The 21310-nt window shown below is 51.6% G+C and overlaps 9 protein-coding genes across 9 annotated transcripts; 6 read left to right on the top strand and 3 right to left on the bottom strand.

The window, feature by feature from the left end:
• Positions 1-2557: 2557 nt before the first annotated feature.
• Positions 2558-2948, top strand: AA0111_g7964 (hypothetical protein; the record flags this gene model as incomplete). The annotated part of the gene is made up of 2 exons (XM_028654359.1): positions 2558-2669; positions 2770-2948. 2 exons carry the CDS (start codon positions 2558-2560, stop codon positions 2946-2948), a joined length of 291 nt encoding a protein of 96 aa, XP_028504447.1.
• A 553-nt stretch (positions 2949-3501) lies between these two features.
• AA0111_g7963 (hypothetical protein) lies at positions 3502-4828 on the bottom strand (the record flags this gene model as incomplete). The annotated part of the gene is made up of 2 exons (XM_028654358.1): positions 3502-4200; positions 4250-4828. The coding sequence occupies 2 exons, from the start codon at positions 4826-4828 to the stop codon at positions 3502-3504; spliced, it is 1278 nt and encodes a 425-aa protein (XP_028504453.1).
• A 1646-nt stretch (positions 4829-6474) lies between these two features.
• Positions 6475-8348, top strand: AA0111_g7962 (hypothetical protein; the record flags this gene model as incomplete). The annotated part of the gene is made up of 2 exons (XM_028654357.1): positions 6475-7111; positions 7183-8348. 2 exons carry the CDS (start codon positions 6475-6477, stop codon positions 8346-8348), a joined length of 1803 nt encoding a protein of 600 aa, XP_028504452.1.
• Positions 8349-9854: 1506 nt separating this feature from the next.
• AA0111_g7961 (hypothetical protein) lies at positions 9855-10651 on the top strand (the record flags this gene model as incomplete). The annotated part of the gene is made up of 2 exons (XM_028654356.1): positions 9855-9916; positions 10324-10651. The coding sequence occupies 2 exons, from the start codon at positions 9855-9857 to the stop codon at positions 10649-10651; spliced, it is 390 nt and encodes a 129-aa protein (XP_028504361.1).
• Positions 10652-10928: 277 nt separating this feature from the next.
• On the top strand, positions 10929-11813 carry AA0111_g7960 (hypothetical protein; the record flags this gene model as incomplete). Its single annotated transcript, XM_028654355.1, has 2 exons — positions 10929-11347; positions 11405-11813. The coding sequence occupies 2 exons, from the start codon at positions 10929-10931 to the stop codon at positions 11811-11813; spliced, it is 828 nt and encodes a 275-aa protein (XP_028504451.1).
• A 602-nt stretch (positions 11814-12415) lies between these two features.
• Positions 12416-14331, top strand: AA0111_g7959 (hypothetical protein; the record flags this gene model as incomplete). Its single annotated transcript, XM_028654353.1, has 2 exons — positions 12416-12900; positions 12957-14331. The coding sequence occupies 2 exons, from the start codon at positions 12416-12418 to the stop codon at positions 14329-14331; spliced, it is 1860 nt and encodes a 619-aa protein (XP_028504319.1).
• A 502-nt stretch (positions 14332-14833) lies between these two features.
• AA0111_g7958 (hypothetical protein) lies at positions 14834-15326 on the bottom strand (the record flags this gene model as incomplete). The annotated part of the gene is made up of 3 exons (XM_028654352.1): positions 14834-14920; positions 14993-15105; positions 15218-15326. 3 exons carry the CDS (start codon positions 15324-15326, stop codon positions 14834-14836), a joined length of 309 nt encoding a protein of 102 aa, XP_028504320.1.
• Positions 15327-18881: 3555 nt separating this feature from the next.
• Positions 18882-19530, bottom strand: AA0111_g7957 (hypothetical protein; the record flags this gene model as incomplete). The annotated part of the gene is made up of 2 exons (XM_028654351.1): positions 18882-19190; positions 19258-19530. The coding sequence occupies 2 exons, from the start codon at positions 19528-19530 to the stop codon at positions 18882-18884; spliced, it is 582 nt and encodes a 193-aa protein (XP_028504491.1).
• A 1030-nt stretch (positions 19531-20560) lies between these two features.
• On the top strand, positions 20561-20674 carry AA0111_g7956 (hypothetical protein; the record flags this gene model as incomplete). The annotated part of the gene is made up of 1 exon (XM_028654350.1): positions 20561-20674. The coding sequence occupies one exon, from the start codon at positions 20561-20563 to the stop codon at positions 20672-20674; it is 114 nt and encodes a 37-aa protein (XP_028504498.1).
• Between the last annotated feature and the right edge of the window lie 636 nt (positions 20675-21310).

Raw genomic sequence — 21310 nt, 5'->3', positions numbered from 1 at the left:
AGCATCACGCAGCCTCCTTAAAATCCTTTACAGGCGTTATGACTCTTGAAGGGCGTAACGTGCATCCTCATGCATAAAGTCCGGTCGCAGGTCCGAATTGGAAACAAATGTCACGCTCGACAGTGTGCCTTATGTCCATATGTCCGTCTCTTGTTGCTCCTTTCTCAATTGTCTCTGTCGATCCGCAATGTAGTCGCGAAAGTGTGAACTGCATGGCTAGGGAAGAAAGAATCTGGAAGAAAGCTTGGAAGAAACACCTACCATACCAATACTCTACCTTGCGATCTCATCGCCATCGACTGTAGTGTTTTTCTGAGGTGCGTCGATGATCGCTAGCACTTCCTCGTATGAAGTACCCACAGCCTCCACTGTGATGCGCTGCAGTGCGCGACGATCGTCGCAATTCACAAATCTCAAAAGGTGAAGAGAGAAAGAGAAGGAGTGATCTTTTGCTTGAGGATGACATGTCGTTATCTTTAAATTATCCGGGAACGGTGCTATTGCGGCCGCTGTACCTGAACTGTGGTTGAATGGTCTTGGGTGGCCAGGCATGGTCATGATGCTGACGCCAGCCGTAAGCCATCAACATTGCGCCTAGATGTCGAGCGCGTAACACACAGATATAAGTATCGTCGGCCCCTATGGTGTTCGAGAGAACGTCTATGCGCAGGACGGGAGGTCGCAAAGGTATATATTCCCAGTAACTGACTCGGGTCTCCTCTCGGAACGACGCGGGTGGCCGGACCCAGGTAAAGAAGCGCCGCGCACGAATTCTTATCATTTGATTATGAAGGATATTTATCTGTACTGATGGGTATCGATTTTCATTGTTGTCACAAAAGAGTGTGCAGCTCTCGCATGCGCCTTGCACTCTTGCGACAGACCAGCGACGCTGGAGCCACCGTACTCGCCGAGTCTGACCCGTGGCATCAACAACACATCAATCGCGCATCGTCATCCTCACCGCTTTCCGTACCACGCAAGGAAGTTCAATCGGCGCTGTCATGACAGTCTTCTCCTCCTCTGCATCGGAGTGTCAAGGCGGATCCTACGGCACGGCACGGTCCTTGCAGGTCCCGCTTGTGGATCGATTTGGGAAGCGCATCCTGAATACACGAATGGATGTACAAAAGAGGATAGTACTATATCAACATCTCGCACCTATACGTTAACACTCCACCTATGGATCCGCCTTTGTCGCAATTATGTCTTATTATGGACACCAAAGTACGACGTCACGATACGCCCCGTACTAGCGCAAGGCAGTGTTTGTGGGGAACTAGAAATATAGTTTCAATCCACTAAGACCAGGCTGTAAGAGCGGAACAACTTTGCAGGCAAGCTGACGAACTAAGTTAGCTTTATGAAACACACAAGGAGATGAACGTTTGATATTCCCCGACTTGGAATTCATTTTATGTCAACACATCGGGGCTGCCTGGGAGATCGACAGCGGCTTCGTTGATGCTTCGTTTATGCTTACGGTGCCCTGGCGGCTGAATGTGACGACAAGTGATGCCTCACGACCTACCATTGTCAACCAAGCGGCTTTCGTGTTACTTTCAGGAGACTTTGAGCGGGGAAACCACGATGACGAACCCTGTTGGTGTTACCTCGTTGCGAAGACGACTAAAACGTTTCCAATCGGGAAAACCGGATATGTGGCATGCTTGCGATCGGGCTACCCAGGGCGTAAAGCTCAGGTTTGAAGAATATCAGACAAATTAAGATGGCTAAGATGACTGGACAGCCATGGTACGGCACAGTCGAAGACAGACTCCATCAAACCATCTAACTATACATCGTATGCAATATACCTCTGGTATCAAGATCAAGATATGTGAACCGGATAAAGCAAAACCAGGGGAGGAAGGTTCCTTCATAACATGCAGCTGCTACGAACACTACAACTTCCTTACAATGAAGCAAGCAATGACCGGGAAACAATAAATTTGGGGGCTGCTACTAAAATACCAAGCAAGTACCAACTATAGGGAAGACATCTCATCGGCCCTTCGCAACGGCTTGCCTGATCAACTCCCCTGTACGACCTCAGTCCACGAAGAAGTGGATACCAAACAAGGTCTTCTCCATTGCCGATGCCTTCATACACCCAACTCCACCAACTCCACCCTACGCCCCGTCCCACCTGAGACCCAGAGGAACAACCGGGAATACCACGACCCTCGAGGCGTATACGAGCCTTGAGATGTCTCTATGACGATCTTGATCCCAACATCGCAAGGATTTCCGCTGCGGTCTCGCGCCCCCATCATATTTCGCCCTGCCATAGCAATCTCGGACCGAAACCAAGATACTTGGCCCAACTACATCCCTTGACGCCGGTGACGGAGATGCAAGACAAGTGGGTTACGAATAGCATCATCGTGCAGAGTAGACAAGAGAGATAGGAAGCCTGAAAAGAAGGGGGAAGGATATATAAAGAGGTAGGTTGGTCGGTTTGAATGGAGAACCATCACTCAACAGCTTCTTCAATCATCTCTACAAGCCTACACATCACAACGTTCAAAGGAACATTCCAATTATATCAATCATCATGTACTTCTCCAAGATCGCCGTCCTCGCTGCTGCCACCATGGCCAGCACTGTCGTCGCAGACAACTGTTTCGCTGGGTACGCGTACTGCAGCGGCAACCTCCTCACGCAAGGTTCGTCTCCTCGTCTCATTACCCTTCCCCCTTCTCCCCTCCTCACCTTCTCCATCATCCCACTCATTACTATGCAACATTCCAACTAACACACCACTAGGAGACTATGCCTCAACCATCTACCAGACCCTCGACGCCGCCGGCCAGCCCACCGACGCCAACGCTCAGGCCAAAGCCCTGTTCAACTGCGTTAACAACGGGGCTATTCAGTTCATCAGGCTGTGCGAGGGTAACTGTGTCAACGAGCCTTTTGGCAGCCAGGTCAGTGACCACTGCTAGATCATTGGTGGATCTGGAACGATGCGAACGAATGGGGACGACGCGAGGGGTGGAAGAGAGGAGTTGACAGGGGGAGGAAGAGAAGGGGGTTTGACTAGAAAGAAATAGCACACTCGTTTCTCTATCTTGTGTTTCATTACTCGTGTTGTTGTTGATGATGATATCTCGCACTCACCATGTGAAGCCTACGTAGACTGTACAGACGGTAATGGTCGACATGACGGTCTCGTTATGAAACGACAACCATGTCAATCCAGTCGCTCATATGTATTTCAGATCATGTGCAGCTTAAACTTTTGTCATACAAAAGAATGTCATCCAACCCATTACTTTCCCTTCTCTAGGCTAAAATCATGGTCGCATCGGATATCTGCTTACGATATGAAAGCACAGCCGCGAAGACTTGAGCATAGGGAAGAGAAAAAAAAGCCACCAGCACCAATACAATAAATCAATAAACAGACATCCACCCAATACCCTTTTTTTGCTAACCCACTTGAACGCCAAAGCGCTCGTCATCTCATACATCACACACACACACACAGAGACATCCCTACCCACTAAGAAGATCCTTAACACTCATCCCCCTCGCCCCACTCCAACTCCTCCGATCCGTATTCAACATCATCAGCGCCTCTGTAGCCTCCTGATCCTCGCGATCAGCCTGCGGTTTCAACGCGGGGCTCGTGAGGGAAAAATGCAGCGACCCATGCGCCGACCCCGGCGCGGCAATCGGACCCGTACTAGGAGGCCCATTGTGGTTATGGAACGGGTTGCTGAAGTGTGTTGCAGATGGGGTGTGGGCGCTGAAAGCAGGACTCGGGTGGATCGAAGGACTCGTTACTGTGGAACATGGTCCAAGCGAGTAGTGGTGTGGGTCTGACGGACGTAACGCGGGGGAGGGGTTCGCCGAGTACTGCCCGTTCCCGTTGGTGCGATCGTGGGGCAGGATGGCTGGAGATGTGGTGGTGGAGTGAGTGAATGCGCTTCTGTCGGAGGGGTGAATGGCGGGTGAGGCTTGGGCGAATGTGTATCGTGACTTGGTGGGTGGGGGCTCGACGTAGGTGGGTGATACGGCGTCTTCCATTTCTTCGTCTTGGTCTGAGACTTCATCGTCGTCGTCGCAGCGCAGGCGCTGGGCTGGGGGCGGCGGGAGCTCGGATGTGGCAGACGAGGGAGAGTCGCGTCGTGAGTTGGCGGTTTTGAGGTTGGAGACGCATTGTTCGAGGTAGCGCATGTACTCGATAGATGCCTTGGGCGTGTTAGCATATGGAGTAATATCGCATAGTACGTAGACGCACCTGCAATATGGCGAGCTTATGCATCTCTTGCCCTCTGCATGCCGGAATCATGTCTTTGAGAACCCCAAACTCCTCGTTCATCTTGGACCTCCGCCTTCGCTCGATAAGGCTATGCGCCGTCTTCCTTGCAATCTTGCGTCCCGCAGCAGTGGTGTTGCCTGCCTGCTTCCTTTTGGTTCCATTAGCGGCAGCGGTCGTGGTCTTTGCATTTGCAGTCTGTGTTTGGGACGGGGTCTTGGTCGACTCTTGAGTATCCTTGGGCTTCATCTGGATAATTTTACGTGATCGAGTGGGCGGAGGAGGCAGAGAATAGTCGTCCTTGGTGATGATGCTTTGCTGGGAGCGTTTGCGCGCATGACTGGGCTTGGAAGTCGCGACTGGAGACGACGGGGATGGTGGCCGGTACGACGAATCTGAGGCATTTTCAGACGGACCAGAAGAGCTAGCTACACTTCCCCTACCACCCAAAGCTGCAGGTGGCAAGGTGAAGCTCGTCTCCAATTGAGGGGCATTGGCGCTGCTCTTGCCGGTGATATCAGTCGACGGCTGGGGAGTTGGAGGGAGGTTAGGGCGAGGCATGATGGGAGTAAAGGCGCTCATAGAACGTCTTCAGCCTCTGTCAAGCGCGTAGTCCAAGTCGAAAGGTGACAAGGAGGGGACAGGAGGACGGTTGAGAAAATGTATGGCGTGCATTATCAGCATTGGGGTGTCGCGTGGGCTCTTTTGTGTCGCAGCTCAGAGAGAGTGATCCCGTGGGTGTCTTGCGCTCCCATGATTGGCCGAGAGGGTCAGGATACCTCAGTAAATGGCGCCGTCCGTTGCGCCTCGAATGAGAACGTCACAACGGGAGCGTGGGCGTCGCGACCACTGTCGGCCTTCGCAAACGTGCAGCTGCTTGAACGCATGAACCGGACTTCGAGGTGGAGTAACCATTTCAAACGCTGTTGAGGAGCACGTGCTCGACGTTCTTCCCCTCCACCGTGGAGTGTATACGGCAGCTGTTGGGTTTACCCGCGGACATATACTGAAAAGGGCCGAAACAACTGTTTGGATCAAATTAGGCGGTTGACTGTTGATAAGGGCAGTAGATCTCTGGTGTGGAGATGATGTCGCATGTGAAGATGGCAATGCGCCATCAAACCCTTCTTTTGCAGACGGTGAGGATGGAGCCCCACCATTAAATGAACACAGTATAACGGCCTGTCTACCTTGAGATGATGCTGCAATGCACCTACTCCAACGGGTGGATTAGCGGATGAGTTGTTGTTTTCACCCTCAAGGTACAGCAATCGATGGGATTGTTAATTGCCTATCCGGGCTATCATTCATGGGGGGATGTGACGGAGCGATGTTAAGACCGTATCGGTCCATTGTCCCTTTGTGGTACCTACACTTCAATGTCTAAAGAAGGTTGAGCTTGACGTCATTTAGAAGCGTCGAGTTGCTTCACCCTATACTTGGCCGTCTTCAATGGCTTTTCTGAACTGCCTGTTTGGGTAGTCTGTCACTTCGGCCAATGGGAAGTCACCGCAATCTTCCGTCTCCATAATTCAGTCGGGTGAGGTGCCATCTCGATCTAAGCCACGCGACACAAGTCATCATCCTCCTCTAAGCCTTTCTTGCTTCGTAACCTTTGTGCACATCATTCTTCACACGAGATCAACAAAGGTGTTTTTTGGTCGACGCGATATGTGATCAACCATTTGCTATTCATGATGCGCACCATACTACCATCTACTAGCCCTATGTCTGCTTTCTTGACGGACGGCGGCTCGAGCACTTCAGCAATACCAGGCAAGAGAGGGCAGCATCTGTAACATCGCCATTTGGGATGCACAAGGCCCTACTGTCCCATGATGTCGTGTGAAGGTGTCTGTGATATGTTGCGAGCTTGCAGGTACAACGTGCAACTTACCGAAAACATTTCAAATGAACTTTACACTTCAGGTACGACTTTCATCAGCAAGAGATGTGGAGTTGCGCAGGCAGCCGCGAACCTTTTAGTCCATCTCTAGGTAAGACAACTTGCCGGTATGAGCCTCAACAGCACCGCGTGACCTCACAATTTAAGGAGGTACGCACGACAAATATCCACAAAAGTCGCGGCACGAGCTCACATCACCGGCTCAGCTGCCCAGAGATTGCATTTCGTCGAAACAGATCGCTTATTCCTATCACTATCATCCACGTCGCATACGACTTTACAATCTCCACATCTTCTCGTTATGGAAAACCATCCTTTTCGGCCCGCGTCGCCTGCTGAAAGACTGCCTGCATACTACCAAGACACAGGGGACGAAAACATCCAATACTGTTTCCGCGACTTTGATTCAGAACGAAATTTTGATCTCTTCGACCGACAGACACGAGAACATAAGAGCAGCAACTTCTGCATCGACTTTGGCGAAGATGATGCTTATTGCGCTTTCGATCTCGATGCACAAGCATATAAGACGTTGCTTAATTCACCACGACCAACCGAGCTACATACGCGATGGATCAATATCTGGATGCCATACAACCAGAAAGATTTGATACGAATGCTGGCCTCACACTTTGACTTTACGCCACGACTACTAGGCATGATGAAAAGCGACCCTATGCCGCCGCGAAACACCTCGTCATTACGCATGAAGAAGAGTTCTTCCACGTTGAGATCGATGCTGTCACATGCATCAAGCAAGTCTAGCTCAATCAAGCAAAAGGCGAAGCAGGCAAACGAAGAGATTATGGATTCAGAGTCGAGCATAGGCATGACTGAGATGATGCAATCCACACAGCTGGAGTTGACGAGGGACCTGAGCCATTACCAGTTAGTAGACGATGTTTGGCATTGGAGTACTGTGGATCAGGGACGAAGGTGTAAGTTGCAGGCACTTACTGATGGACAAGTACTCCCCATTAACCACTGAGCTGAGCTGACAGAATCGCAGATATGTGCATAGGCTACAACTCGTTACACAACGTTCGCAGTAAAGAAACAAACACGCATCCCCACATCGCGGACAGAAGCCGAGATGTACCACACGGCAAGCGTGTTTGGAACTGGCTCCTCTTATGCGAGGACAAAACCGTCATCTCGATCTCCGAAGACCCGTTCCCCTTCGCCACGGGCGCATTGAACAAAGAAGACCTCAAGACCCTCTTTACGACCCGTCGCAACCTCGTGAATGTGTTTAGACAGCTGACCAAAGCACCCACGCCGCTTAGAGACACAGCGCTCACCCAGCTACCCATCCGCCAACGCCTCGGCAGCAGCGACGAAGAAACAGCGCATCGCCCCACAGACGCCCCTGGACTTCTCTTCTACTATCTCTTCGAAGACTGGGGTGCAACATTTGACCTCATATCACGTCGCGAACATGGATACGCCGCCGAACTCGACCGCCTCCGCCAAGAGATGCTTCAAACAGCCAACCTCACCCACGTCGACCAACTCCACCACATCGGCTGCCAACTCGCCGTCCTAAAACGTGTATACCACTCCTACGAACTCATCATCGAACGCGTACTTAAGAAACAAGAAGCTACCTTGGCATCCCTCAAGAATTCGCACATCCTTCCCGGAAACGCTTCACTGGTGTCCTCCCACCCTGTGATAAACGATTCGCCTGGCCCTCTCGTCCCGGAAGCTGATAGTTTGCTTGGCGTAGCACTCAGTTCTGCGGCACGCGTTCGCTTTGAGCGTTTGAAAGATAGAATCCTGCTCTATGCCCTCAGCGAAATCAACGAATGTCTCGACCAAAAAGAATCTCTTGTGATGATGAACTTTAACCTCATCGCCATCAAGGAGTCCTTCTCCGTTGAGCGCCTCACCTGGGTTACTCTCCTCTTGGCTAAGATCACAATCTTGTTTACTCCGGTGACGTTGATGACGGGGTACTTCAGTATCCAGTTCAAGAACATGGAGTTCGAGATGAGGAGTTATTGGGTGGCTTTTGGATGGATTTTTGGAGCGAGTATGGGGTTGATTGCATTGTTCAGTTGGGTAAGTGGGACATTTGAGGGGAAGATTATTACGCGGAGTTGGACGAGGGCGGTTTATGATGTTGGGAGGGGATGGGTTGTGCATAGGCGCAAGAGGGGCAAGATGATGTGAACGTGGGGTGTATGATTGAGTATCGCGGGATGAATGGTGACCGAGTAGATCTGTGGTGAATCAGGAAATTAGAAAAATGGAAGAACTTTCATGTACAGTGGATGGTTATAGCACGAGTTTGCGGAGATGTGAGCGGCTATCTTTAGCATACCGCGTTGTTGCTTGGTGACTTTGCGCACTGCGTCGCCGAGATGAAGATCTCCAACCTGCCATTGGTACGTTACTCTCTCTCTCTTATAGCATACATAGATGCTGATAGGGTACATTTTAGTCAGGATCAACTTTTGAGAAAAGAGCTCCTTTCTACGGTCGTCTTTCCGCTACCATCGAAGATATGAGGGGTAAGACGAAATTCGGGTTGCGTTTGCTGTTGCTGTTTGTGGCTAAGCATGAGATAGAAGCGACAAACTGGAAGATAATTGCGCTTTGGGTATGGGATACAGAGGCTTTTCGCGCAAGAGCTTCTGGCTTCCTACCCTGCATTGTTTCAGACTAGTCTGCGCTTCTCACGTACATAGTCATCACTAACGAGTCTTCCAGCCATGAGCACGCAGAAATACCAGTTGCTTCTTTGGGAGAAAGGGATCAAAGAGATCATTCTATGTACGCCGCAATCACTTTCCCATACTCCTATCCATGCCACCATAGCTCCTAACCCCCCTTCTAGCTTATGCCCGTGCAGTGTACGCCGCGAAGCACAGTCATGGCTCCGTTTTTGACGTCATCACTACTGCCAGTTTGAAAGACCCTGCGGCAGAAAATCTCCTCGTAAATGTGTGTTATACAGCTCATGTTGTCGTCTATGAACCGCTGAACAGAAATGACTGAAAGCCGCTCATGTCTACTAAGCCAAGATATTCCGTCGAGGAGACTTTGGATACTCTTGTCCTGTTGTTACAACATGCGTTATCTACGGATTTGAGTAAGTCTCAGAACAACGACCCGAAAAAGTGCTTGCTGATTTGATGTTCTCATTTTAGCTGGCAAGAAGGGTACAGGGGACATGGAATTATAGGAATGGCTTGGAATCGTGAGCCAAATAGAATGACCGAATCGATTCACAGTTGCAGGAACTCCGCACGGCCATGCCATCTGTTCAAGCTCATCTCAGTATGTCTTGCGTGGATCCTCAAGTCATGCATCGATTGACAAAGTGCCACGATGTCAACACTATCTGTATTCGCGCCAATGGATGCTGGCATCTTGCTTATCAAAGGTGCTACATCGGGCGGAGATAGCATGAGAGTTATCATGCCAAGGGAGACACGTGATCGGAGCTCACGGATGTCGGTCCGTTTATGGTTTCATGAGATCACCCCGGGTAATAGACACAGTCCGTACGATACGGTCCGTCCACGTTTGCTGCCGCTTGTAGTGAGCACCGAGATCATGGAAACTGAAGGGCTGCCTCATCAGGTCAGCGATCGGTGAATAGTGCTGGACATTCCTAATCGCCGACATACTGCCTACCTTGCCAACAAATTGAAAATCTCGAGCAACACCAAAATGACAAAGATCGTTGAGAAGACCATGAAAGAGAAGCGCCACATTATCATCATTGGTGCTGGGTCAGTTATATTGGAATCTCCATAACATTGTTGCTAACCAGAATAGCGTCTCGGGTATTCTACTTGGTGTGTGTCATTGCTAAAGCAGACGTTTCAGAAAATAACACCTTTTTTCCACTAGCACATCATTTCGAGTTGCATTTATCGCACGCCTATACATTCCAGATTGTGGAGAAGAATCACGCCGTTGGAGGCACGTGGTTGGAAAATACATATCCAGGCAGGAGCAAGACCTATGCCAAATCTAGTGGAAGATGACTGATCTCGCCAGGCTGCGCGTGCGATGTACCAAGTGACATATACCAATACTCCTTTGCGCCCACGAAGGATTGGTCCAAATTGTGCGTATTGATCCCTTTCGATATCGCTGCAATCAGCTCTCGACTAATACTGGCTGACGTCCGCAGATTCGCATCATCTGGGGAGATCCAAAGTTACCTATCACACGTTGTGGATCACTTTGACCTGGCTCAGCACATCGAGTTCAAGACAACGGTGACAAGATCTGCCTGGTCTGAGCAGGAAAGCAAATGGCTAGTCAACACCGAACGCAATGGTATTGTCAACACGGGCAGGAAAGCCGATGTCCTGATCAATGCAGCCGGAATCTTGAACCACTATCGGTATCCCGATATACCTGGACTACAAAGACACGGAAAGCGAGACGCGACCCACCAATACATCACGCAGTTTACCATCGTCGTGGTACACGTCCGACGCTATCTATCAGCTTGAAAGGCGGGCCATCTATTCAAAGAGATGGATTTTGGTTACACACAAGCACAGGATCCCGACTGCTGGGGATTAAGTGCAATTTGAAGAGGCAGGCTTCCGCTTCTTCCTGTGCCGAGATCGCGATGGCGATATCAATGGCTTCCACAACGTCTGCCGACATCGAGCATTCCCCGTCGTTACCGAACCTGCACGGCGAGTGAAGATCTTTTCCTGCAGATACAACGGGTGGTCATACGGGTTGAAGGGTAATCTAGCAAAAGCGCCTGGTTATGAAGAGATGGAGGGATTCGACAAGACGCAGGATGGGTTGTTCCCAATGAGCGTTCACATTGATCAAAAGGGATTCATATGGGTAAACATGGATGTTGCAAGGGAGGTGGCATGGGAAGATGACTTCGAAGGAGTTGACACGCAGCCTCAGATGGACAGCTTCAACTTTGATAATTACCGGTTCAACCATACGTGGGAGATGGGTGGCGATTACAATTGGAAGGCGTTAGCTGATAATTACAATGAGTGCTATCATTGTCCGACAGCTCACCCGGATGTAGCTGGTATCACCGATCTGAAACTATACGCGGTCAGCACTCAAGGGGGGCATATTCAGCACTTCACCAACGCGGAGAATATAGCCATGGACGAGGGACAGAGGGTCCGCAGCACATATTACTTCCCCAATGCCTGCATGACAGTGACGTGAGTGGACGAATGGAGAGATCGTGAGCTCTATCACAGTCGACTGACCGAGAGTAGACCTTTCTTCTTTTACATGATGAGGTGCGTGCCTACGTCAGCCACTCATTGCTCCGTGGAGTACGAAGTCTATCGACACAAGGACGCCTCCGACGCGGAGTTCGAAGCCATTGATTCCATGTACAAGCGGGTACTCAACGAAGACAAGTGGCTTTGCTTCAACACGCAGAAGAACTACGCTGCAGGTGTCTACGTTAGTGGCGAGATGCATGCAAGAATGGATAAGGGGCCGTTGTTCGTCCAGAAAACTGTGCGCAACCTTGTTCGGCAGCATCATGAGCGCGAAAGGCAGCTGGGTCGCGAGATATGGCCTGCTCGGCAGGTTTTGCCAGATTCGGCAACACGGGTACATGAAGACGAGGCTTTCTTGTGCGATCTGAAATGTCAGACTGACAAGCTCGAGTGGTAGAGTCATTTGCATGAGTGGTGGATAGACACTCAGTAGATTGCGAGTGTATCTTGTTTTGATGAGGATGAGGCTATTAGAGGAGATCTCTCAAGTTGAATGTGGAGAAAGAGATTGCGTTTCTCAATTCATCGAATTAACGCCGATGTACCGGTGTATACTAATACATTCTGCAAGACGTATTGTATACTTGCGCCGAGGTACTCATTAACGAGATATGCCGTAAACACACAGGACTTGATCCACGGCCATCTTCGGCATCGTCACGTTGATGCTTTATGGCATTACTCACTGCGCCACAACAGATACCCAGCTAACCGTTCATTTAACTCCTTCTTCTCCATAGTGTTTGGTACGACGCGCAAGCTAGACAAAAAGCTAGAGCAAACAAGTGGCTTTCGCGTCATGCGCTTTGACATATCCACCGTGGCAAAGTCCGCCAGAACCTCAGAATACGAAAAGAGAGAGAATACGAGAAAGAGCAGTTATACGAAAAGGACTCTGAGCCAAATCTCGACAATCACATAAATATGTTGGTACCCTATACGTTTCAAGGTGTCACATCAGTCGCTCATTTGCTTGTTCTGCCGTTCGATATATCCAGCATGTTGCGATCCCTCATTCTCGTAGCTCCCGCTCTCGCAAGTGCAGCAGCAACACCACCATTCTGTCGTTCAACACCCTCGGATGCATCATGGCCTACACTTTCTGAATGGTCTTCCCTAAACGAAACGATCGGCGGGTCTTTGATACGTACTGTGCCCGTCGCATCGTCCTGCTGGCCCGACGCCAATGGCACCTTTGCCTCTCCTTCCCCTCGCTCTTGCCAGGAAGTCAACGATAAATGGACAAATGGGACCTGGCACTCCCAACTTCCCGAGTCAATTGACTACCAGCTGTATGCAAATAACTCTTGTTTGCCAGACGAATCCGGAAGTTGGACGCAGAAGCAGGGATGCAAGATTGGTGCTCTGCCGCAGTACATTGTCAACTCAACGGAGGAGGTTGATGTCGCAGCTGCGATGAAATGGGCTGCTGATCGTAACATTCGGATTGTTGTCAAGGGAACAGGTCATGACCTCAACGGGCGGTAAGTATATGTTATCCAAATGTATTCAGGGTAGCCAGCTAACAATACCCGTGTAGCTCGAGTGGTGCTTTCTCCCTCTCCATCTGGACCCGATACTTCCGCAACTTGACTCGGGACACAGCCTGGCGTGCCACAAACAGCTCTTCGCCAGCTGAAGACGTCTTCATAGTCGGCAGTGGCCAACAATGGGGCAACGTCCTCAAGTTTGCGACAAGCCAAGGCCGTGTCGTAACAACAGGCCAGGACCCCAGTGTTGGGCTGGGCGGCTATATCCAAGGCGGTGGTCACGGTCCGTTGGCTCCTACCTACGGCCTTGCATCAGCCCAAGTGCGCCAAGTGACCGTCGTGACAACCACCGGACACGTTCTTATCGCGAATGAAGTCCAGAACCAAGATCTCTTCTGGGCACTCCGTGGCGGTGGTGCAGGACAATATGGCGTCGTTACCGAATATGTCATCAAGCACCATCCAGCACCTAGTAACGTCGTCATGGCAAGTGTCCAGATAACGCCTCAGGGTAGTTCGAATGCCAGTATGGATGCATCATGGTCAGCAGCAGCCAGTTGGCTCAGCGCGCTCCCCGATCTCATGGACGCCGGACTCTCGGGCGCGGCCACCGTAGCAGTAGGAAGCACGGCACCAAAGTTCTTCCCAAACATGGACGTATCAAACGGCCCATTCACTGGCATCGGGCTCAACCAAGTCTTCTGGGCTTTCAACACCACGCCCGCCGCCGTACAAGCCCTCGTCCAACCCGTCTTGTCCAAGATCCTCGCGTCCAACACAAACAACACCAGCACAAACACCTCCCTTGTCTCGACATCAATGACAGCTTCACACTTTGCAAACTACACCGCCTTCTTCAACGTCATATCCGGCGACAACGTGGCAGGCGGCGAATCCCTAACTTCATCCCGGCTCCTCGGCCGCCCAGAACTCACCCACACCCCTCACGAACAAGTTGTTTCCTACCTGAAAACCGCAATGGCGAGTCAGAATACCACCGACCCGGGTAACTACGCCACCATTGGCCTCAGCGGCGGTCCCGGCGTGCACTCCACCCCGCCTGCACACTGGGGCGCTTTACACCCTGGCTGGCGGCGCGCATACCTTCACTTCATCGCCACAGGCGCGACTGTCGATTCCAAGGCCGCTGGATCTGCCAAGAAGGCGCTGCAGATTGGCGCAGACTGGCATGCCAAGGTTAAAGAGCCCATGTGGGAGAAGTGGGCGCCGGGTTCTGGTGCGTACATGAACGAGGCGAACCCATTTATGCCTACGTTCCAGCAAGCGTTTTACGGCAGCAACTACGAGGCGTTGAGGGAGGTCAAGCGCAAGTATGATCCTAGCGAGAGTTTGTATGTGCTTTCGGGAGTGGGGACGGAGAGGTGGGAGTATGATCTTGATAGTGGCAAGTTGTGTAAGTTTTAGACATGGCGGGATGGGGTAAATTTCATCGTTCTGGTGTGTTTTAGAAGCGACGGTCGATAGATTTGTATTTTTACCTTTCTTCTTTGTTAGCTAATAATCGAACTGTATGCCCAACCTCGACTGCTGAATGCGTTTGGCGGTGCACGAGGTATGCGTTGTTTGTTTTCGAGGAAGACAGTGGGTCGTAATAAGTGGATTAGCTTTGATGTGGGCATGGAGGCGGATGGCGGTCTGGAACAGACGTCAGCTAAGTCTGAGGGAAAGCCAAAATGGTTGTAGAAACAGCAATGCTGATAATTCACAACAGAGGCCACTTGTGAAGTTTGGCTAAAGTAGATGTTTTCATTTGGGTATTGCAAGACAGCTCATCGTGCTTTCGTCCCACCTCCCTTCCAGCGCTCCCGACCCGACACAAGCCACGGAGCTCTGGCGGCCGGCGTCTCCTTGTAGCTAGCGGAGAAGATGTCTCACATGTCGAGCTTTGTCGTCCTCGCCGCTTCGTTTACTGGCCGACCTTCTTCGCCTCCTCCTGCAACTCCTTGATCTGCTGCTTGGTGTCCTTGCCGGTCTCGGAACGATCCGCCTTGACCTGTCCTTTGCGTTAGCCAGTGTACTCACAATCCAATTGTGCCATGGGTTTAGGGCGGAGTATTCAACTTACAGCGCTCTCGCTGTCACTGGCAAGCTGCTCCTCCCAGGAACCCTTGCCCTGCTTTTGCTTGTTCAGCTGCTCCTGCTTCTTCTTCTCAACCTCCTCGGCACGGTTCTCAGAATCTGTTCGATTGCGTCAGCTCTGGTTTTCTCTCTCTCTCTCTCGGTGTACAGCTGGCACGCATTCAGCGTCATGGTGCTGCATGCTGGACCGAGGTTGTCGGTGCGGACGTACGGAGAGTTGACTCCTTGCCAGCGGTGCGGGCTATTGACTGGGAGAAGGCCGCACGCTGGAAAAAGGCGACGGGAGCGCGACGGGTTGTGAAGGCACGGATGGCGGACATGGCTAGTTTCGTGGGAGGTGTTTACGTGGAGGGAGTAGTAGTTTGCGGGGTTTCGGCGGTGTAGCTCGGAGCTCTAGCTGCACGTATTATTCGTTCCGTGGGTGTATTTCAATGGGAAGAAGTCAATTGAATTGATGAGGAACCTCAGAAGTGTAGAAAAAGCTGGCAGATGACGATTGCAGGAGGAAGGGTTGGTTTGCTGGAGAAAACACACGTTCCTCGGTTAGTGGACGTGACTAGCTTCACCCAACGACGTCATCCTTTCCCCAGTCGGCAATCATCATTACAACAATTGGCCGAGTCCTGTCAGTCGCTCGACGGAGCCTCATTAGTCATGCTCTTGCGACAGCTAGATGAGGCCTGGACCCAGAGAGGCTCTGATGAACTTGCTCTCTCCACGCCTGCCCCTCAACTCCAGCACACGGCACTAGTAGCCGCTTACAGCTTTGGGTTATGTGCTCTTATGCCACAGTATGGTCGATTATGCCGTCGCTGTCCCCGATATCTGCTAGCCTTTTTTGTACCCACCGTATCAAAGCGAGTATGGGAATGCACAGACCACGAACCCGGTGACTGTGTGCATTACGCTTCGGTACCCCAATTCCACGTCGGCACTGCCGTCATGGTCATTGAATCTGACTGCGTGAGTAAACCAGAGACCTAACGAGATGCTGTGATTGACGATGGTGTTTTCGAGAATTCCAGCTGGTCCAGGAGGCATCTGGTCGGCGGAGAGCGCGCTGGATAGCACGACGGTTGGTGCCGGTGAACTCATCGCGGCGAACAGCTAGCCCATGAGATCTGGTCCAGTTCGTCAAAAAGCAATGAGGAAGCCAATTACGAGACTTTCCACCATGGTCAGCACCGTGGTGATTGAGGTCCAAGCGGAAGAGTAGCGGTATGGGCGTGTTGTGGGAGAGTAATAGTGAAATCGTGATCCACACCTTTCGACGGACTGCCTGATTAGGAAAGAGTTTGGTGAGTTGTGAGATGGAAATTTGGGTCTCGAGATTACAGAACATGTCCAACGGAGATATGCGTGTCGACGCGTGAGCAGGCCAGTCAACACAAGAACCGAAACACCGAGCATGACATATACCGAGGTACATGCGAGTCGGACCTCTTTGTTTGAGTGTGCAGAATTCAGCATCTACCAATGTACTCTTCTCGGGCAAAAGTGCCCGTGTATAGTTCCCGTATTCCTGTTCAGCGCGAGTGATGTGATGACGGAGAAGATCGTACGCAATGCGTTCAGGTCGATGTTAAATAAGAGTGCAATGGGTGCAGTCACAGCTAACATGCACAAGCTCTTCAAGTGAAAGATTTCCTGTAATTATTGTGTCAAGTGTGGCTTTAGTAATAGAATCTAGTTGATCTTGCTGAGAAGGATAGGTACAATCTGCGTTGTCGGTCTTTTCTCATCTTATCCGCAAATTACAAGAGTTCCAGCTTTTGCTACCTCTTGACATCCATTCTCCTCTTGACGACGGTAGCTACTCCGAGGACCTCTCTAGAATGTCGCTGCGAGCAACACAGAAACACTACCTGTAGAAGAAGGTACATCGGAAGATCAATCAAAAGAGTATATATACAGCTGCATATAGCGAAGCCAATTTAGTGTTTGGGAACACACTTCTACTGCAATACGATACAGTGTAACCCAACAGCGTTGTGCCTGCGTCTTACCACCAGCACGTCTATTATATCAATCGGAATATCTATTTATATTCCTATACGTGTTGAATCCTTCACACGTACCGACGATAGGGACATAAGATCTATAGCCTTCAATCTCGCTCTCGACATCAATCTACCACCTCGCTATCAAATACTTACACCTCCTTTTTCAGAACACCAGACCTTTAGAACGTCTCGCCATCCTCCTACCCACTCTCTTTCTCTTCTGCTACTAAACCTCCCTCCTCTCACACCTTCGCCACAATATAGCATCCATGCCACCATCCACTCAACCTCGCAACCCATCGCCAAACCTGAGATTTTGTTCCTTTTTCCCAGGAAAGAAAAAGAAAAGAAGGCAAAAACTCCAAATCAGACCACTTCCAACCCCAATCAAAATTCACATGACCAAGCATTCCACACAAGAGTCAGGACTAGCATAAAGAGCTTGAATGAACATCCCATCTATCCATCATGCATCCACGCCAAGAGGAACGAAATGGTGAGGGGGGAAGAGGAAACAAATACACCACTAATATTAGCAGATGCCAACATCTCCCGAATTAGCCAACCACGGTTGCCCCCAAAAACACCCGTTTTGCCTCCCACCTCGAAATCGAGTCTAGAAATGGCCATATGGCACCAAAACCTGATCTACATAGCAATAGCCCGCCGCTAACTCCCTCGTGACAGCTCCAGCTCCCTAAGCTAAGCTTACCACTAAACTCCCGCCAAAGAGAACAGGCCACAGGTCGGCACAGCTTCCCCCCCTTGAACTAGCCTGCATTCGTTTCCTCCTCCCCCCTGCGTTCGTCCGTCCGCATGAAGAGAGAGGGGGAGGGGAGTACCTGGCATGGCATGGGCAATCCCCGAGCTTGGTGTGGGTGGAGGTTTTTAGTCAGTTTGGTCCCTGGGAAAGCTTTCCCAAGTGCATTGCGTGGCGTGCGGGGTCAGCTCAGCTCAGCTCGAGGTGTATTGAAGACCCATCTTCCATCAGTTTAGTGTGGAGAGCTTTTACACGACATGCAATGACAAGTAGAGCGCTAGCAGTGGATTTGGAGAGTTGATCAATGAGTAAGTTGCGTGTATTCCTTTCCTAGGATATTCACTGCCCTCGAACGTAAAAGTTGCGAGGCGTGTAGATATAAGAGGGAGAACAAAGCTCCCAACGAAAGGAGAGAGAGAGAAAAAACATCCAAGAAGAGATCGCCAACCACACCGGGTGTCGTCGTATAAATCCTCGTACAAAGAAACCAAAAACAAGCAGGGAAGATAGGAAAAGAGACACCAGCGCCTGATTGCGTAGAATCATCCCAGCGTCGTCGTACAAAGTAACGCGACAAGGCGAACGAACCCCAAGACAACACCGTGACTGATGACCCACCAACATGTACGCTTAGACACCGTCGCTTTCGCAAGTTATAGGGCGCCCAAACAAATGGTATATACCAACACCGCTCCGCTTGAAACCCGAAGAGAGAACCAACCAGCGACATAGGAAATCTACCTCAAGTTTTTCAAGGTGTTTGAAAAAACAGATAGCAATAGCCAGAAATGCGTGAACAGACCCAGAAAACACCGTTGTATGTGCAAACCGCCGTTAATGCGTTAGCGCTTTCAACGCTTGAAAGCAATCGAGAACCAAAGCGCTTCTATCCGGTAAAATGATGTGTGGTTTTGTTTTTTCGCTGACAATTGCAACGCCGTCGCCGAGTTCAAGTGGTATACCCAAGATATGTCGAAGAAGATATCGTAGATTTATACAGTGTGGACATGGTGAAGGAGGATTAGAGATCCAGGTAGCCCACTAGCCTAGCAACACACAACGCCGCATTTGTTGACCGAACAAAAGACGCTTGGCCTCGTGCCTGCAAGACTCTACCAGCGTCGCGACATGAACTGTTGCTGCATCTGTCGGTTAGGGGAGACAGACGGAGGTGGGCTGGCAACAGCTCGTGTCGAGGGGTCAACAATGGGGATGGCATTGCGTGTGCGCTGGGCTAGTGGCTGGTGTAGCTTGGTTTGCGAGTTGTTGTGTTGGAAGCCGACAGGAGTGTAAGGGTTGGGTCCCGCTGAGGACAGGACAAAAGAGGGGGTTGGCTGCAGCTGGTGCTGGAGAGGCGACTGCTCGGGCGAGCCGCTCGACAGCGAGGAGCGGTCTGAGCCAGAAGAGTGGATGGATTGCAACTGTTCATCGAGTGTCAGCGCCTGCTTGGGCGGATTCGATGGCGGGTGGCAAATATTGGCGACTTACATCATCCTCAGTGAGCAGGTGGAAGGGGCAGAACATCTCATCGTCCTCGATGTCGAATGATCTGGCAGCCTCGAAGTCGCGCTTGTATGCGATGAGGGTGGGGGGCTCGACGTTGAATTCCTTGGGGGTGCGGACTTGGCGGAACTGCTTGTTGTGCTGCTGAGCCGAGATCCGGGGCGCCCTCCGCGATCGGCCGCCGTGGTGGTTGTGCGAGTGGGCGTTGAGATGTTGGGCGTGGTGCTGCTGGGCACCGTAGTTGAAGAATTGCGACATGATTGGTGGTGGTTATTGTTGTTGTGGTGGTGGTGCTGGATGGGATGACTGTTGTATGTGAAGAGGGGTTGCGTTGTAATCCAGGGAGCTCGACCACAACAAAGGCGAAACAAAGGGGTATAGCTCGGAGAGTGGCGGTTATCGAGGATGCAGGGTGGATGCAAAGGGAGGCGGGAGCGGTGCGAGTGCGTAGAGTATTATTTAATAGTATTGCGATGCGATGCTGAGAGATGTGGTTGAGAACGCTGGTGCAGAAGTGCGAGGAACAAGAGGAGCGAGAGGGCTGGAGAAGAACAGGCTGGGTCAGATGGATGGGTGGGTGGCCCAAGCGTGTCGACCGACACAAGCGATAGCGTGTCATTGGCTACGTCCATTGCGCCAATTCGCCACCACGCCTCCTTGGACCGATGCGCTCTAGCTCAGCAGGGGAGCCTGCGCTAGGGCCTTTGGAACGCTTGCGCTGCATAGTCAAAGGCGCGCCGCCAGCGTGCGCAGACGGATCGCCTCCCGAGGGCATCGATGTCCATCCATCGAGTATCAGACAAGCCTGGTTCAATAGTCGGCCATGCCTATCGCCCTCTCCTAGTTCCCTCGACACATGGCCATTCCATGGGGATGCGCGCGCAAAAAGTAAACCCCAGCCGGCGGCGCATCGTCAAACAGCCCTTATGCGACACACACGACGCTAACAGCTGCCAGCCCAGCGAGGCTGTGAGCTGGCTGGCAAGTGACCACCCACAGTGTCTGCGCCCTGACCGCTTCTTCCGCACCTCTACCGTCGCCAGGGGAATGCAGGTAGTCTTCCCGGCCAGGACACGACCACTTGTCCAGCGTCGGCAAGGGCGGCCGCATCGCAAGTGGAAGTCCCGAAGACATGCTGGAGTGAGGCCGCGAGCGCTGGCGCGTTGGAGCGCTAACGCAGCTGTGCCTGCGACGGCCAGCAGCAGCTTGACACCGTGGTTGAGCGCATGCCAGGATTCGCTCGTGGCGGCCGAGTCCCTGCCGACGGCGCCCGCAAATCGCTACCATTATGAGCGCACTGCCCATGTTCTGGAATGCCGCCAGCGCTGTGCACCCGGATGCCCATGGGAAACTTGTTGAGCCCATGCTGCGAGACCAGCTCGCCCGCCCGCGACCACCATGACCATCATATGAGCTGCGCCATTCCATGCGAACATCCTGCTGCCGTTGCGCCTCCGACAGCAACGTCTAAACGCCCACGGCCATGCGAGACGTTTTCCACCCGTCAGTGTTTCCGAACATGCCCGGACCTCACCCTGTGTGACGTCCCGACGGCCAGGATATAGCGCCATGGCCAATAGAAATCTGCCACTACGTGAGACCAAAATAGCGCTTCTGCACTCGTTCTCCCCGGCCCGGACGCTCGACGGCCTGTCCAGTGATCGACAATCCTTAGCAGCAGCTCCTGTCGTCACTCCATCTTCGTGTGATGTCGTCCTGTTGCTGTTGTTGGGGGCCCTCAGTGACGGCCATCGTGAGCTGATCAAGCCAGCCATGAATCATCTTCGAGTGCCGTGACATCCATGCCGCGCAAACGTTCCTGCGACGGGCCAAGCTTTGTCGCATGAAGAATCGCCCTTGGCTCGAAACAGACTCATTTGATTGTCTCTCCCCACCCCGTGGGATGAGCAAGTGGACGCGAGCTGAATCAATATATTCGACTTTAGGCCAAGTGCTGCATTGATGCATGGTTCATGCTGATACTGTAAGGCTGCTTGCTGCTTTAGAGTGCTGACACCATGACAAGCACGCCGACAGA

The sequence above is a fragment of the Alternaria arborescens genome (assembly GCF_004154835.1).
Source record: "Alternaria arborescens strain FERA 675 chromosome Unknown contig_19, whole genome shotgun sequence".
Taxonomy (NCBI): domain Eukaryota; kingdom Fungi; phylum Ascomycota; class Dothideomycetes; order Pleosporales; family Pleosporaceae; genus Alternaria; species Alternaria arborescens.
The sequence above is the reverse complement of the archived record's forward strand: the minus strand, read 5'-3'. Positions and strand labels throughout refer to the sequence as shown.